Here is a 14,016-nt window from a genome sequence, read left to right as displayed (position 1 = left end):
CTTTTTGGTATTCGGTTCACAAATATTAATGTTATGGATATTTGTAATCAAATAAACGGGTAAAAGTTGTTAACTAGTACGCTCTATAAATATGGTTAAACTAGGTGGTTGGAGAAATTGTCAAGATTGACAACAAATCTAATGTAAGTCCAACTCCAATTAGTAAAGATTTGAGTCTGGAGGGGTAGAAAAGACAGTGTAAGGAGTTTGACAAACATGTGATCTAAGTCTACAAACATAAGTGCCAATGGATTCTATTTGAAACTAACTCGCAAGAAACTACAATCCAAGAGTTCAGCAAATAGACTTTGGAGTTTTTTTTCACGTCGTCTGTCCGGCTGAAAAGTGAAAAAATGTATGGATTTTCCAGTGATTAATAGGTATCATAACCAGTCCAAATAAGTGGGAAAATGAAGTTTTGAGTGCTGAGATCGTAGGATCAAAATATTTTGATCATATCTCATTTTAGTCAAAAAAAATAATACTGATCATGTCACTCTATACAAAATAAAACAAAGTTTTAAGGCCAATTAATCATTCAAAATAATGTGCACTCTACATATCTTGAACTTTAAAATATTTTCTAAGCTGAAAATTTATAAATTGGTATTTCAAACAAGTTGAAGGCAAATTTATAAATTGGTAAACGTTGATAAGATATGAAAACTATTCAATGTTTTTCAAAACATAAATAAATTGGTCTAATGTTTTGGGCGCCAAGGAGAACATTCCATCTTTAGGGATCATATGAAATTGAGTGTTTTAAGTTCTGGAAAGTGTTTGGCAGGTTGAATTTTTTTAAAGGTTGAATCTTAGTGAGATAATCCCAAGTATGAGCATGTGAAACGGAGTGATCCAAGGTGTGGTATATATGACCGTCTGAGATATATTTTCCGATGCTTTCTTGATCTATATTGGAGCCAAATTTGATGTAAATATGCATTGACGATCCAAAAAAGCCAAGTAGAGAATTTTTGCTTTGAACCATATGTAGCATTATGCGTCTCAAACTCCTGATTTTCGGGTCAAAAGTTGGTATATACGATGTTTAAGATGTTTGTAAAATGTGAACCATATGAATTAGTGAATTGCTATAGGACGATTCACAATAATTAATTTGTATTGCTGAAAATTATCTGTGCTTATTAAAAAATCAAATATTTGTACTCCAATATTTTAACCTTTAATATCTTTTGTTAACTAGTTAAGCGGTTCGTATCTGAACCGGTGGTTTCTTAGGCGATTAACCACATTGTTGTTAAAAAAGAAAAAAAAGTTGGTTTGTAATTCAAAATTAATTAATTCACTACCGGTTTCGAACCTGAAAGTATTCTCTAGCTCAATCTTTCTTTTAGAAATGCTCTAGTTCAATCTTTATAATCGAAATTAAGTAAATCGTTTAGTTTTCACATTATTACACAGTCGATACTATACCGTTTAAAATATTTACCCAATCGGAATATCATAAAAAAACAATTTTATAGCGTCAAATAAAACGTATTGCTGTTATTAAAAGTCGGAACTATTTCTGAAATTAAAACAAAAAGAAAAACATAAACAGAAATCTAAAACTGTCAGAGAGTTTGAATCACGTCCAAGTCACTTGGTGCAAGAAGAAAGCGAAACCAATTAAATCCCGTAAAAACAGAAAACAATAAATAATAAAAACTGAAGTTAGTGTCCTAACGTGACACGTGGTCACACCTTACCATACACTCACTCACCCTATAATTTTCTTATCCGAAAAATAATCATCTCCAAGTTAAAATACATACATAAAATAATAATAAATAAATCACTCTTTCTTCCTCGTTTCGCTATAAATACAACACCATACTCTCATCTTCTCCATCACAATAAACACAAACTTCACTACCAAAAAAACACAAAAAACAGAGAGAAAGACAGAAAAACAAAAAAAAAAAGAAAGACAAAGAAAAACTAAACAAATTTTCTTTTCTTTTTTTTTCCACTAAAGTTTACATTTTGTCTATCGTGTTTGTTTTTTTTAAATGGGAGCTTTCGAAACAGAAAAAACCGCTAAAGATGCGGGGGCTCTAGAGACACAGTCTACAGAGGAAGAATATAACCAGCCATCTCCTCTCCGTAAAATAATCTCCGTCTCTTCCATCGCCGCCGGTGTTCAGTTCGGGTGGGCCCTACAGCTCTCTCTCCTCACACCTTACGTCCAGCTTCTTGGTATCCCTCACAAATGGTCCTCTCTCATCTGGCTATGTGGTCCCGTCTCCGGCATGATCGTCCAACCCATCGTCGGCTTCCACAGCGACAGATGCACGTCAAGATTCGGTCGCCGCCGTCCTTTCATCGCCGCCGGAGCCGCCATGGTGGCCGTCGCCGTGTTCTTGATCGGGTACGCGGCCGATATCGGGTATAAAATGGGAGACAAACTCGAGCAAACGCCGAGGGTTCGAGCCATAGGGATCTTTGCTCTCGGGTTCTGGATCCTCGACGTGGCCAACAACACCCTCCAAGGACCTTGCCGTGCTTTCTTGGCCGACCTAGCCGCCGGAGACGCTAAAAGAACGCGAGTCGCGAACGCGTTTTTCTCTTTCTTTATGGCGGTTGGAAACGTTTTGGGATACGCGGCTGGCTCTTTCACTAACCTACATAAAATGTTCCCTTTCGCAATGACCAATGCATGCGATATTTACTGCGCTAATCTCAAGAGCTGCTTCTTCTTGTCCATCACGCTCCTCCTCCTCGTCACCATCACGTCTCTTTGGTACGTACAAGACAAACAATGGTCTCCCCCGCCTGTAGCCGCCGGCGAGGAGAAGACTAAGAGTGTTCCTTTCTTTGGAGAAATAATTGGTGCTTTTAGAGTCATGGAACGTCCCATGTGGATGCTTCTTATCGTCACGGCACTAAACTGGATCGCATGGTTCCCGTTTCTTTTATTTGATACTGATTGGATGGGTCGTGAAGTGTACGGTGGAGACTCGGAAGGAAACGATAGGTTGAAGCAAATATACAACAAGGGAGTGCAGTCTGGTGCATTGGGGCTTATGTTTAACTCTATCGTTCTTGGTTTCATGTCACTTGGTGTTGAGTGGATTGGTAAGAAAGTGGGTGGAGCTAAACGGCTTTGGGGTATTGTTAATTTCATTCTTGCCGTTGGTTTGGCCATGACGGTTCTCGTCACGAAATTGGCTGCGGATTACCGTAAAGTCGCCGGTCCTTATGCCGGACCGTCGCCTGGTATTAGAGCTGGAGCTTTAAGTCTCTTTGCTGTTCTTGGTATCCCATTAGCTGTAAGTATCACATCTTTTGTCTTTTTAGGTGTTTTATTACTTTTAAATATTTTGGCTAAATATAATATTTGCAAATTCATATTTTTTTTACAGATTACTTTCAGTATTCCGTTTGCACTAGCATCCATATTTTCAAGCAGCTCCGGCGCCGGCCAAGGTAAATTTGTGATTTATCTTAAACGTTCTAACAGTTTCATTTGTAACATAAATAACTAAATCTTTTCTTCTTTTTTCTTTCTGCAGGACTGTCGTTAGGAGTTTTGAATTTGGCAATTGTGATACCCCAAATGATAGTATCACTAGGAGGAGGACCTTTCGACGCCCTTTTCGGCGGTGGAAACTTACCGGCGTTTATAGTCGGAGCAATCGCAGCGGCGGTCAGTGGAGTGTTAGCTATAACTGTTTTACCTTCACCACCACCGGACGCACCTAGCTTGAAGACAGGAGCCATGGGATTCCATTAGTTTATATTATGTTTTATTTTCTTTATGAAACTCGTGATCAAATACAGTACTATTGCGCAAAACTGCAAGACCCAAAAGCAAAAAATAGAAAAGAACAGAAGATGATAAAGTCTAATAAGCTTGGGTTGTCTGTATTTCACCTTTTCTTTTAGTTTCTTGTTTTTGTTACCGATATCAAATTGAACAAGATTTTCTTTTTTTGACTCTGATAAGATGATCACCAAAATACAAAAAAAAAAAAAACCTGATAGGAGTAACAATTTATTACAGTTCTTTAAAAATTTAGAAAAATTTGAAATTTTTTGACTATCTAGAATGATTCAAGTAATAAATTTACAATAAGTGACATGAAAATCTGTTCTAACCCGAAAACGAAAAATCAATCTTGACCAAAACATATCTTTCTGCGTTGATTATATGAACCATGTGCTATATTTTCTGGACCCAACCATGTTTATGGATTTGTATTGAATAGCATGAGCTGGACCTTTTAAGGCCTAAAAATGTCCCAACACTAAAACCGGGCCTCTAAGGCCTTGCTCAACATGTGTGTAAAGCAGTTTTTACATCGGACAATTTACTAAAGTTCATATGAACCAGATATCGACCAAACAACATCAAATGAAGTTAATTCCAAACCAAACCAAACCATACCATACCAATATTAAACCAAAGCGGTGGGAAAATAACGTACAAGAAACGATGCTGAATTCATAGAACATAAAATAGTTCATTGGAGACATACCACATATATACACCGAAGTAGCGAACGATTGCATACACCTCTCGACACAAAATTTAACCTCACCTCATCCTCATGATCCAGGATTGCATTTTATATATATAAGCTTATAATGTTCATTTATTAATTTTACGATGATGGGTACAAATAGTTAGCTTGGATCCATTTCACACAAATTCGGGTTGAGCCGCTAAGTTGTATGACTTCGTCGATTAGCCAATAAGTAAACACTTCTGAAAACATCAAAACTAAATGAATTGGATATATAGGCTGTTATATAAACCATTAACTCTTCTTTTGGATGGAGGAACATGAACCTTGTCCTTAGAGCGTTGTAGAAATACACTTGGGTTGAGAGTATTACTAGATCAAAACGTCAACTTTCTCTTACTCGTTTAAGAGAAACTGAATGAATTACCTCGACTCGCTTGCTATGCCAAAGCTAAATTCGTCTTTCAAGAGACCAAAATAAAAAGAATTTGTCGTATATAACACCGACACGCCTGGATTATGCTAACGTTACATGTTCAAAGCGACGACTTTTCCGCTCAAAATTTTTGCGTACATGAAACCATGCACATCCACAAAAATTATGCATGTAGTCGTCGACAAAATATGATTATTACCCATGATTTAATATCTAATATCTAATCTTAGCATTTCTTGTAACAGTTTTGTTTCTTTCATGATAAATAATTTGGCAAAATATATAATTTGATCAGGAGGTTTGCAATAACATGGTAATTTCTCTATTTTATGTTTTAACTGAAAATTTTGAATCAAGCGTGGTGATTAAAAGTTCATTGATATGATGTGGATTTGCCTTTTCCCCTAGATTTGCTTTTCACTTTACCGGTCAAAATAGTGATGAATTTTTTAACATAATTAGAAAACAAAGTTTTCGAATAAACTTAATCTTTTGATTTCATATTAAGTGTCATTTTAATTTTCAAATTTTGTTTCGTTATAAATGCCGTTTACATTTTTAAAGAAAATATTAAATGTTTTTCCACTTTACCTTTACTTTCAGTTTATTAATTAATAAAATAAAATAATTAATGTTAAAATAGAAAAACATCACGCTTGATTCAATTTAGTTTACTTACAATGAAATGAAGGAAATATAAAATAGAGTAAACAAAGGTCTAATTAATTTAGTTTACTTAAAAAAGGAAATATCATGGTAGTTTCTCTATTTTAACTGAAAAATTGCATCAAACGTGATGATTTGGTGATTAAAAGTTCATTGATATGATATGAATTTGCATTTTCCCCTAGATTTGCTTTTCACTTTACCAGTCAAAATAGTGTCAAGAATTTTTTAAGCTAATTAAAAAAAACAAAGTATTCGAATAAATCTTATAAAATAAACTAAACAAAAGTTGTTGACAAAAGAAAAAAACTAAACAAAAGTTTAATTAATTTGTTTTGCTAAAAAAAAGAGAAATAGAGTGGTGGCACAGGAGAATGACGGGTAGGAGAGTCTTCATCAGTCGTTTCTCTCTAAAGGTGTTTCCTTTTTGGTTCAAAACCTCCACTCAATCGCGAAAATTATGATTATAGCCCATGATTTAATATCTAATCAGACTAAGCATTTCCTATAACAGTTTTGTTTCTTGCATGACAAATAATTTGGTTTGATTTCTCTATTTCAACAGAAAAAATTTGAATCAAGCGTGGTAATTACAAGTTCGTATATATGATGATGTGAATTTTCCTTTTTCCCTTTACCAGTAAAACTAGTGTTATTAATTTTTTTTAAAGCTAATTAGAAAACAAAGAATTCGAATAATAAAATCTTATAAAAATAGTTTAATTAAAAAAAGAGCGATTTGGTTTACTAAAAAAGGAGAATGGTGGCGCTGGCGCAGGAGAGTGACGGGTAAGAGAGTCTTCATCAGTCATTTAAGTTTCTCTTCTCCAAAAAGGCGTTTCCTCCTCTTTTGATTCAAAACCTCTCACTCACTCCTCACCAAATCTCTCCAGATCTCACCGGAGAAAGCAGAGATTAACACCGTGTGAAGTCAAATCTCTGCTTGGATCTCTCACATCTAAAGTCCGATCTGGGTTTTAAACAAAAAGATTCGATCTTTGGGGTGAGTAGAATGGCGGAATCAGGAGGAGGAGGAGGAGGAGGAGGAGGAGGAGGGTGGAGAGATTCTTATAAAGGGATGTCCTCTGATAACATCAAGGGCTTGGTCTTAGCCATTTCCTCCAGCTTATTCATCGGAGCTAGCTTCATCGTCAAGAAGAAAGGTCTCAAGAAAGCAGGAGCCACTGGCACTAGGGCTGGTACACACCTCTCTTCACAGTCAATTTAAGTAGTTGAATTGTGGATTTAGAGTAAAGATTTGTGTCCGAGTAGAGTAAAGCTCGTGTCTTTGATTAGATTTAGTAACCACATTGTGGAAAGATTTGTTCTTTCCTCTCCAGTTATGTTCAAATGCAGCAAAAAGCTTGTGTCTTTTGATAGATTTGGGAAAAAAAAATGTCACAGCTTTGGATCTTTCCTCTCTGTTTGAAATGAGGTTTAAACTCAATCTGGTGTACTTGTAGGTGTTGGTGGGTACTCTTATCTTTACGAGCCTCTTTGGTGGATCGGCGTCACAACTAGTGAGTCATGTTCCTTGGCGTTTGCTATTTGAAACCCTTCTTCTTCTTACTGAAACTTTTTTTTTTTAAATTTTTGCTGCTTTCAGTGTTACTTGGTGAGATTGCGAATTTTGCTGCTTATGCATTTGCTCCGGCTATACTTGTTACTCCTCTTGGCGCACTCAGTATCATTATCAGGCAAGTGGATTATGTTTGACGTTTCATATGCGGTTCAGTCACCTGTTTTACCTTTTCTTATACACTTCTTTGAATCTCAGTGCTGTCTTAGCTCATATCATATTACTTGAGAAGCTACACATATTTGGAGTACTTGGCTGTGCCTTATGCGTTGTGGGTTCCACCACCATTGTCTTACATGCCCCTCAAGAGCAAGAGATTGGTTCTGTGCTTGAAGTTTGGAATCTTGCAACAGAACCAGGTGCGTTTGTTTGTGAGGCATTCATGTTCCCCCTTCCATTTAATTTTTTTTTAACTTTAGTCTAGTTTTGTTGCAGCATTCATGTTCTATGCGAGCCTGATCATTGGGGCAGCTGTGTTTCTCATCATCCGTTATGTGCCTCAATATGGGCAGACAAATGTAATGGTCTACATCGGTATCTGTTCGCTTGTCGGCTCATTATCGGTATGCTTGTCTCTGTTTGTAGAATCCTACTTTTTTGCTCTGAAAAGAAAATGATGTTTACAAAACATGTGAAACAGGTAATGAGCGTTAAAGCACTTGGAATAGCACTGAAGCTGACATTTTCTGGGACAAATCAATTATTTTATCCTCAAACTTGGGTTTTTACCTTGGTCGTACTCACCTGTGTGATTACCCAATTGAACTACTTAAACAAGGTAAGTATAATCTTTTGTAAGAGTTTAGATGTGTTCCTTGGTTACTAAGTTAATTGCAATTTCACTTGCAGGCTCTTGATACATTCAATACAGCTATAGTATCTCCTATATACTATGTAATGTTCACATCACTAACTATATTGGCCAGTGTTATCATGTTTAAGGTAATTTTTCGCCACAGAATGTATATACATTTATATTTTGTTGCTTTGGTGAAGTCACTGCTTTTTGTTTTTTTTTTTTAAAAACAGGACTGGGACAGGCAAAATGGTACGCAGATTGTTACAGAGATGTGTGGATTTGTTACAATACTTTCAGGCACTTTTCTTCTCCATAGAACCAAGGACATGGTCGAGGGTAACAAAATCTATACTCTCTACCTGCTATGACAATCCTAGCTAGAGTTTTCATTCATGATTGACAAAAGGATTGCCATCTAGTTACATACATATAATCTTGAATTAAGTGTATGTATCCCTCTGGAGCTTCTGAGAGTTTGCAACTAATTGAAATTGTTATGTTATTGCAGGTTCACCGGTAATATTACCAGTGCGTATAAGCAAGCAAGTGGATGAGGATGGGTTTGAATCAGAAGGCATTCCACTTAGACGCCAAGAATCTCTCCGGTCACCTTAAAGGATTTATTGCTCAGCTAGAGAGGCTCAATTTTTTTTTAATCTCAAATCTATTATGAACATGGACCTTGGTTCTTCATCAAATACAGATGGTTCAAGAAGAGAGAGGAAAGTAAAAAGAAGCAAAGAGGAGGAGATCTCATGGTAAATATGTTGTTACTTGATCAAACATACGGTATTACCACACACCCATGCATAAACCCTTTTGTGACCTTCAAGATTTTTTTATATAACAGAGATGGGTTGTGCTTAAATTGGTCTTCTACACGCAAATATAATTAAAAAAGGTTTTCAATTCAAAATTTGCATTTTTTTTCTCCGTTGGTTGGTTTAGACCATTTGACAAAATGAAAACAGAGACTTTGACAATTATAAATCACATGGTTAGTCAATAGTATTTTGATGTTGAGTTAAACATTGATGACAATAGACAGAGACAACGTTTTATGTTCATATTTTTCTCAATCAGTCACTCCGCTGGTAGATGAAGATGTCAAACTAAAACTGTGTCATATCGCTCTCATAACTTGTACAGAGTTTAATCACCAATTTAAATTATCTTAAACATAGCAGCATTCAATCTCCTAACTTTAAAAACTTTCAAACTTTTTTTTAATAATTTGGTGTATCTTGACATCCCTGAGATTGGTCTAGACTAACAGTCGCAGTCTACGTTATTGGCCGGAATACGCCTCAGTTACCGGCCGCTTGGGGAGCTCAGATTTTAAATTTTATCCCCAGTGACCAGATTTACATTTTATGTAAATGAAATCCGATTTAAGAATTACAAAATGGAAGAATGTTTTAACATATAAGGCTATAATGTATAAACTACCTAAAATGGAAAATTAGAGTCTACACCAATATTATTATCACAAGAAGACAAAAAGAGAAAGAAACATGTAGTAGTTGAACTATAACAGAGAAACGAATCCAACATCACCATTCACTAACAACAAAACACAAACTGTGTGTTTTATTTATATCTCTTTGGTCCTGTGCCTTCTTTCTACTTTCTTGTTTCTTCTTGATCCTAGACAAATGGCTCTGAACAGCAAGTGTTCCGAAGAATTTAGTTTTCCATTGCTTGCTTCCCAAGTTTCCGGCGTCGGTTCACCTCCACTATGGAAGCACTCACCAGAGAATTTCCGGCGAGGAGATAACAATCTGTCGAAGAGCTTCTCTTACGTGGAAAGGACAAGTCTTTGGACAGATATAGCAGGGGAGAAGTCTATGGATATGTTATGGGAAGATCTCAACGAAGAACTTGAACTTCCTCCAAGAAGCAAAAGTCTTAGGATCGAGCCTGGCGAGAGTTCAGCAGTGGCCGTGGGGTGTGGGAAGAAGTTAACGAAGAAGACACTGCCGAAGAAGAAGAGGATAAGTCCGAACGTGTTGGTGTTAATGAGGGTTTTGAAGAAGCTTCTTGTTTTACGAAGTTCGTCTCATAGATCGCCTGCGAAAACTCATCCACGGTAGATGATCTCACCGTGTTAAACTGTTTTGAGTGGTATTATTAGAAAAAGTTACGTAGCTTTTGTGGAGATTATAACTTTAAGTGTCTCGATAATGAATTTATAAGGTGATTAATAGGAGAGGGTTAGAATACATTTGTTTGTCTTTTTGATGCTAGATTTGTATCACTGATAAATGTTTGATCGGGAAAATGTGTACGGTTTCAGGTAATTTCTCTAAGATCCAGATATACGATTTGATAATTTGATATAGATTTTGATAATACATAATATTTTTGTATATACTTATTTCAAATGATCAAATCCTATAAATCCCAATATTTTTATTTCAAGAGATTGAGTGTATATATATATATATATATATATATCAAATATATTTAAAGGATGAAAAATATATTCTAAAATAGCCATAAAAATTCTGTCACATTTTTAAGAGAAAATGCACCAGAATAAATTTTATTAAAATGTTTAAAGATACATATGTCCTTTGGATGTTTAGAGTTTAGTTTTTTTAGAGTAGGGTTTAGGACATTTAATTAGGATTTGTGGATAAAATTTAAAATAATAATTAAAAAATAAATTATTAAATATATTATTTACTAAGGATAACTTATTTTCTGATTTTTGATAAAACTTATTTTTTGGCTCAATAACTTTTTTGATAAAAATAATTTATTCCTCTCGCTATTTGTCACCATTTAAAACCCAATGTTTAAAGAAAATCTTGCAAACTATTTTACAAGTCAAGATATCATGATCTGACTAGGGGTTGGATGGTACTCATCAGATTTTGTTTGAGTCTATTGAAGTTTTGAACTTCGAGGTTTAGAGATTTAAATTTCATTCAGTTTTTATAAATTTTAGTTTAGATGCCGTTCAGATATTTACAGGTTTGCTTCACATTCAAATACCCAATTAAATTATATAAACAAATTAAAAAATCTAAATATACACTGAAATTCTCAAAATTATAAAAATATATTGCATACAAATTTAAACAATGTATGACTAAGTACCTAAAATTAATGAGAAAATTAATTTGATTTGGATATTTGGATGAATAAGTATTTAGCACATTTTCAGTATTTTGTAATTTTGATTATTTGTTGGATATTTAATTTTGGTTATTTTGGATATGTTAAAGTACTGAGGATAATTTCAAATATTTCTGAGTGTTTTCGATATGTTTGGATATTAAAAAAATAATAACATATTTAGATATATAATTGTAATTTGGATGTCGACAAAATAATTGTAATAGGGATATTTGTGGGTATCCAAAATATTTCTATTTGGATTGGATTCGATTGTTCAAAAGTTAATGTTAAGATCCGGTAACATGTTTTACCAGATTTAGTTAATGTTAAGTTAAAAAAGATTCAGTTAATGTTAAGTTATTTAACCGGTGATGGTGGTCTAGTGGCGCTTGAGGGAATTGAGAAATTCAATAAGGCGAACCCAGGTTTAAACTCCACCGGCCACACGGATATGAGTTATTGCTTTCGACTCATTTGAATACCCAGGAAATGGTCTATCCGTAGGCTGTACCTCCAACCGGGAGTTAGGCTTGTGTCATCATTGACCCGGGTTTAACCATTTTCTTTGTAAAAAAAAAAAAAAACTTTTTGTATCTGGTTCGGATATTTTGTCCTGCCTTGAACCTTTACCTACTGCTCTCCACTCTCTAGTGACCATTCCCTAATCCCAATCGCCAAACCGGTTCAGCCCCGGTTTTCTCTTAACCGGTTCCGAAATTCTCAGTCTCTCCGACTCTTCAGAACTAAAAAACCACAACTTTGTCCGAGAATCACAAGTGGGTCATAAAAAAAAATTGAAGCTTTTGTCTGCTTTCAGTCTCTGCGACGCCTCTCTCAATTGACTCCACTTTGCTCTCCTCTTATCTGACGACTCTTCAGGTATGTACCTACCTCCAAAAGATTCCATCTTTCACCTAACTGATAGATTAAACTGATTCCCACTATCCTCCGTTCGCCTGCGCAGACCAATCAAAAACTGATGGGTGTGATTGATGCTCAGTGCCCTCCATCGTCTTGCATTCTACGAAAGTCTCAACCTTTGAGGAGAAACATCACTAGGGTCCACTGTGTTCAGGCCTCAACCATGGGAGACTCTTTCATCCGTCCACACTTGAGGCAACTATCTGCTTACCAACCAATCTTACCCTTTGAGGTAATATCCTTCTCAGATGATTCAATTAGATTTGGATTTGGATTCATGCAATGTGTCTGTTTTGCAAAATTAGGTTCTGTCGGCTCAATTAGGAAGAAAGCCTGAGGATATTGTCAAGCTAGATGCTAACGAGAACCCTTATGGTCCTCCTCCTGAGGCAAGTCCTATCTCACTCACTCACTCACATACTAAAAAGGATGATACTTTAGTGTTTTCATGATGCTTTCTTTAGGTTTTTGAAGCGTTAGGCAACATGAAGTTCCCTTACGTCTATCCTGATCCTCAAAGTCGTAGGCTTCGTGAAGCGCTCGCTCAAGACTCTGGTCTTGAGTCTGAGTACATCCTTGCTGGCTGTGGCGCTGATGAGCTAATAGATTTGATCATGAGGTTTGGCCTTTAAGAGCTTCTTCTTCTTCACCTGAACTGTGTTGTCTTGACTAGACTCTGTGTGTGTGTTGTAGATGCGTGTTGGATCCTGGGGAGAAGATTATAGATTGTCCTCCTACTTTCTCAATGTATGTGTTTGATGCTGCTGTCAATGGAGCTGGTGTCATTAAAGGTAAAAGATTCATACTTCAGTCTTTTTCATCTCTCTCTTGATGCATATGGTCTTAACTCTTAGACATGTTGTTCTTTGTTTTTGCTTTCAAAAGTTCCAAGGAACCCTGATTTCAGCTTGAATGTAGACCGTATTGCTGAAGTTGTTGAACTAGAGAAACCCAAATGCATATTCCTAACTTCTCCCAACAATCCAGATGGAAGGTAAAACACCAATGTTCAAGAAATCGCTAGGTGGTAATTAGACGTTTTATAAGGGATTATACATTAGGCAGGCGTCTACACCGATTTTGTTTAAAATGGATTAAAAAAATAGTTTTGTGTAAGTCTCATTTGCGGCGGCGTCTAGACCGATTTTTAGAATACTGCTAAGTCATATTAGTTCGTTAGTTTAAAGGTTTTCTTGATTGATTCGAGTTATGTTTTGTTACAGTATCATCAGTGAAGAGGATCTGTTGAAGATTCTAGACATGCCAATACTTGTTGTCCTAGATGAGGCTTACATAGAGTTCTCAGGAGTTGAATCAAGGATGCAATGGGTGAAGAAGTATGAGAACCTGATCGTTCTCCGCACATTCAGCAAACGAGCTGGTAAAATTGAACTATACAAATCTAAACAAAACATGTTATATAATGTCTTCATCTAAGAGTTTCTCATGACACTTTAAAGGTTTGGCCGGGCTTCGAGTTGGATATGGAGCGTTTCCATTGAGCATAATCGAGTACATGTGGAGAGCCAAGCAACCATACAACGTCTCGGTTGCAGGGGAAGTAGCAGCGTTAGCTGCACTCTCAAACGGGAAGTACTTGGAAGATGTGAGAGATGCCTTGGTACGCGAAAGAGAGAGGCTTTTCGGGCTGTTGAAAGAAGTTCCTTTCTTGAATCCTTTCCCGAGCCACTCCAACTTCATTCTCTGTGAGGTTACATCTGGAATGGACGCGAAGAAGCTGAAAGAGGATTTGGCTAAGATGGGTGTGATGGTGCGTCATTACAACAGTCAAGAGCTTAAAGGTTTTGTCCGAGTTTCTGCTGGAAAGCCTGAACATACTGATGCTCTCATGGATTGTCTTAAGCAATTCTATTGACTTCCTCATTTGTTTGGAACTCATTGAAACAAAAACAAAAACAAAAAACTGTTTTGAGTTCCTCTCTGTTTTCACTTTGTTGGGTTAAATCTTTCAGACTTCAGTTTAATGATCTATTTGCAATAAGAGAAACCTTTTCTTGTA

General features: G+C 36.1%; 4 protein-coding genes across 4 annotated transcripts; all 4 read left to right on the top strand.

Annotated features, from left to right (window-relative positions):
* The first annotated feature begins 1,843 nt into the window (after window positions 1-1,843).
* Window positions 1,844-3,939, top strand: LOC108820655 (sucrose transport protein SUC1). Its single transcript, XM_018593648.2, has 3 exons — window positions 1,844-3,272; window positions 3,366-3,429; window positions 3,516-3,939. The coding sequence occupies exons 1-3, from the start codon at window positions 2,013-2,015 to the stop codon at window positions 3,734-3,736; spliced, it is 1,545 nt and encodes a 514-aa protein (XP_018449150.1). The 5' UTR covers window positions 1,844-2,012; the 3' UTR covers window positions 3,737-3,939.
* Window positions 3,940-6,347: 2,408 nt separating this feature from the next.
* LOC108817894 (probable magnesium transporter NIPA4) lies at window positions 6,348-8,817 on the top strand. The gene is made up of 9 exons (XM_018590724.2): window positions 6,348-6,770; window positions 7,035-7,091; window positions 7,178-7,268; window positions 7,349-7,509; window positions 7,586-7,713; window positions 7,791-7,928; window positions 8,000-8,092; window positions 8,180-8,285; window positions 8,458-8,817. Exons 1-9 carry the CDS (start codon window positions 6,584-6,586, stop codon window positions 8,562-8,564), a joined length of 1,068 nt encoding a protein of 355 aa, XP_018446226.1. The 5' UTR covers window positions 6,348-6,583; the 3' UTR covers window positions 8,565-8,817.
* Window positions 8,818-8,955: 138 nt separating this feature from the next.
* LOC108817903 (uncharacterized) lies at window positions 8,956-10,347 on the top strand. Its single transcript, XM_018590735.2, has one exon. It carries the CDS (start codon window positions 9,605-9,607, stop codon window positions 10,040-10,042), a length of 438 nt encoding a protein of 145 aa, XP_018446237.1. The 5' UTR covers window positions 8,956-9,604; the 3' UTR covers window positions 10,043-10,347.
* Window positions 10,348-11,798: 1,451 nt separating this feature from the next.
* On the top strand, window positions 11,799-14,016 carry LOC108820606 (histidinol-phosphate aminotransferase 1, chloroplastic). The gene is made up of 8 exons (XM_018593585.2): window positions 11,799-11,954; window positions 12,040-12,228; window positions 12,302-12,385; window positions 12,461-12,615; window positions 12,690-12,787; window positions 12,882-12,990; window positions 13,220-13,377; window positions 13,457-14,016. The coding sequence occupies exons 2-8, from the start codon at window positions 12,055-12,057 to the stop codon at window positions 13,870-13,872; spliced, it is 1,194 nt and encodes a 397-aa protein (XP_018449087.2). The 5' UTR covers window positions 11,799-11,954; window positions 12,040-12,054; the 3' UTR covers window positions 13,873-14,016.

This window comes from Raphanus sativus, chromosome 2 (assembly GCF_000801105.2).
Source record: "Raphanus sativus cultivar WK10039 chromosome 2, ASM80110v3, whole genome shotgun sequence".
Taxonomy (NCBI): Eukaryota; Viridiplantae; Streptophyta; class Magnoliopsida; order Brassicales; family Brassicaceae; genus Raphanus; species Raphanus sativus.
This window is presented reverse-complemented; position numbering and strand designations above follow the sequence as displayed.

Bases quoted from the DNA above. Each gene is read 5' to 3' on its own strand.
- LOC108817894 (XM_018590724.2), top strand. From the start codon at position 6,584: ATGGCGGAATCAGGAGGAGGAGGAGGAGGAGGAGGAGGAGGAGGGTGG. The intron at 7,092-7,177 runs GTGAGTCATGTT...TGCTGCTTTCAG, and splicing joins GTGGATCGGCGTCACAACTA to TGTTACTTGGTGAGATTGCG. The intron at 8,286-8,457 runs GTAACAAAATCT...ATGTTATTGCAG, and splicing joins AACCAAGGACATGGTCGAGG to GTTCACCGGTAATATTACCA.
- LOC108820655 (XM_018593648.2), top strand. From the start codon at position 2,013: ATGGGAGCTTTCGAAACAGAAAAAACCGCTAAAGATGCGGGGGCTCTA. The intron at 3,273-3,365 runs GTAAGTATCACA...TTTTTTTTACAG, and splicing joins TTCTTGGTATCCCATTAGCT to ATTACTTTCAGTATTCCGTT. The intron at 3,430-3,515 runs GTAAATTTGTGA...TTCTTTCTGCAG, and splicing joins CAGCTCCGGCGCCGGCCAAG to GACTGTCGTTAGGAGTTTTG.
- LOC108817903 (XM_018590735.2), top strand. From the start codon at position 9,605: ATGGCTCTGAACAGCAAGTGTTCCGAAGAATTTAGTTTTCCATTGCTT.
- LOC108820606 (XM_018593585.2), top strand. From the start codon at position 12,055: ATGGGTGTGATTGATGCTCAGTGCCCTCCATCGTCTTGCATTCTACGA. The intron at 12,229-12,301 runs GTAATATCCTTC...TTGCAAAATTAG, and splicing joins AACCAATCTTACCCTTTGAG to GTTCTGTCGGCTCAATTAGG. The intron at 12,616-12,689 runs GTTTGGCCTTTA...TGTGTGTTGTAG, and splicing joins CTAATAGATTTGATCATGAG to ATGCGTGTTGGATCCTGGGG.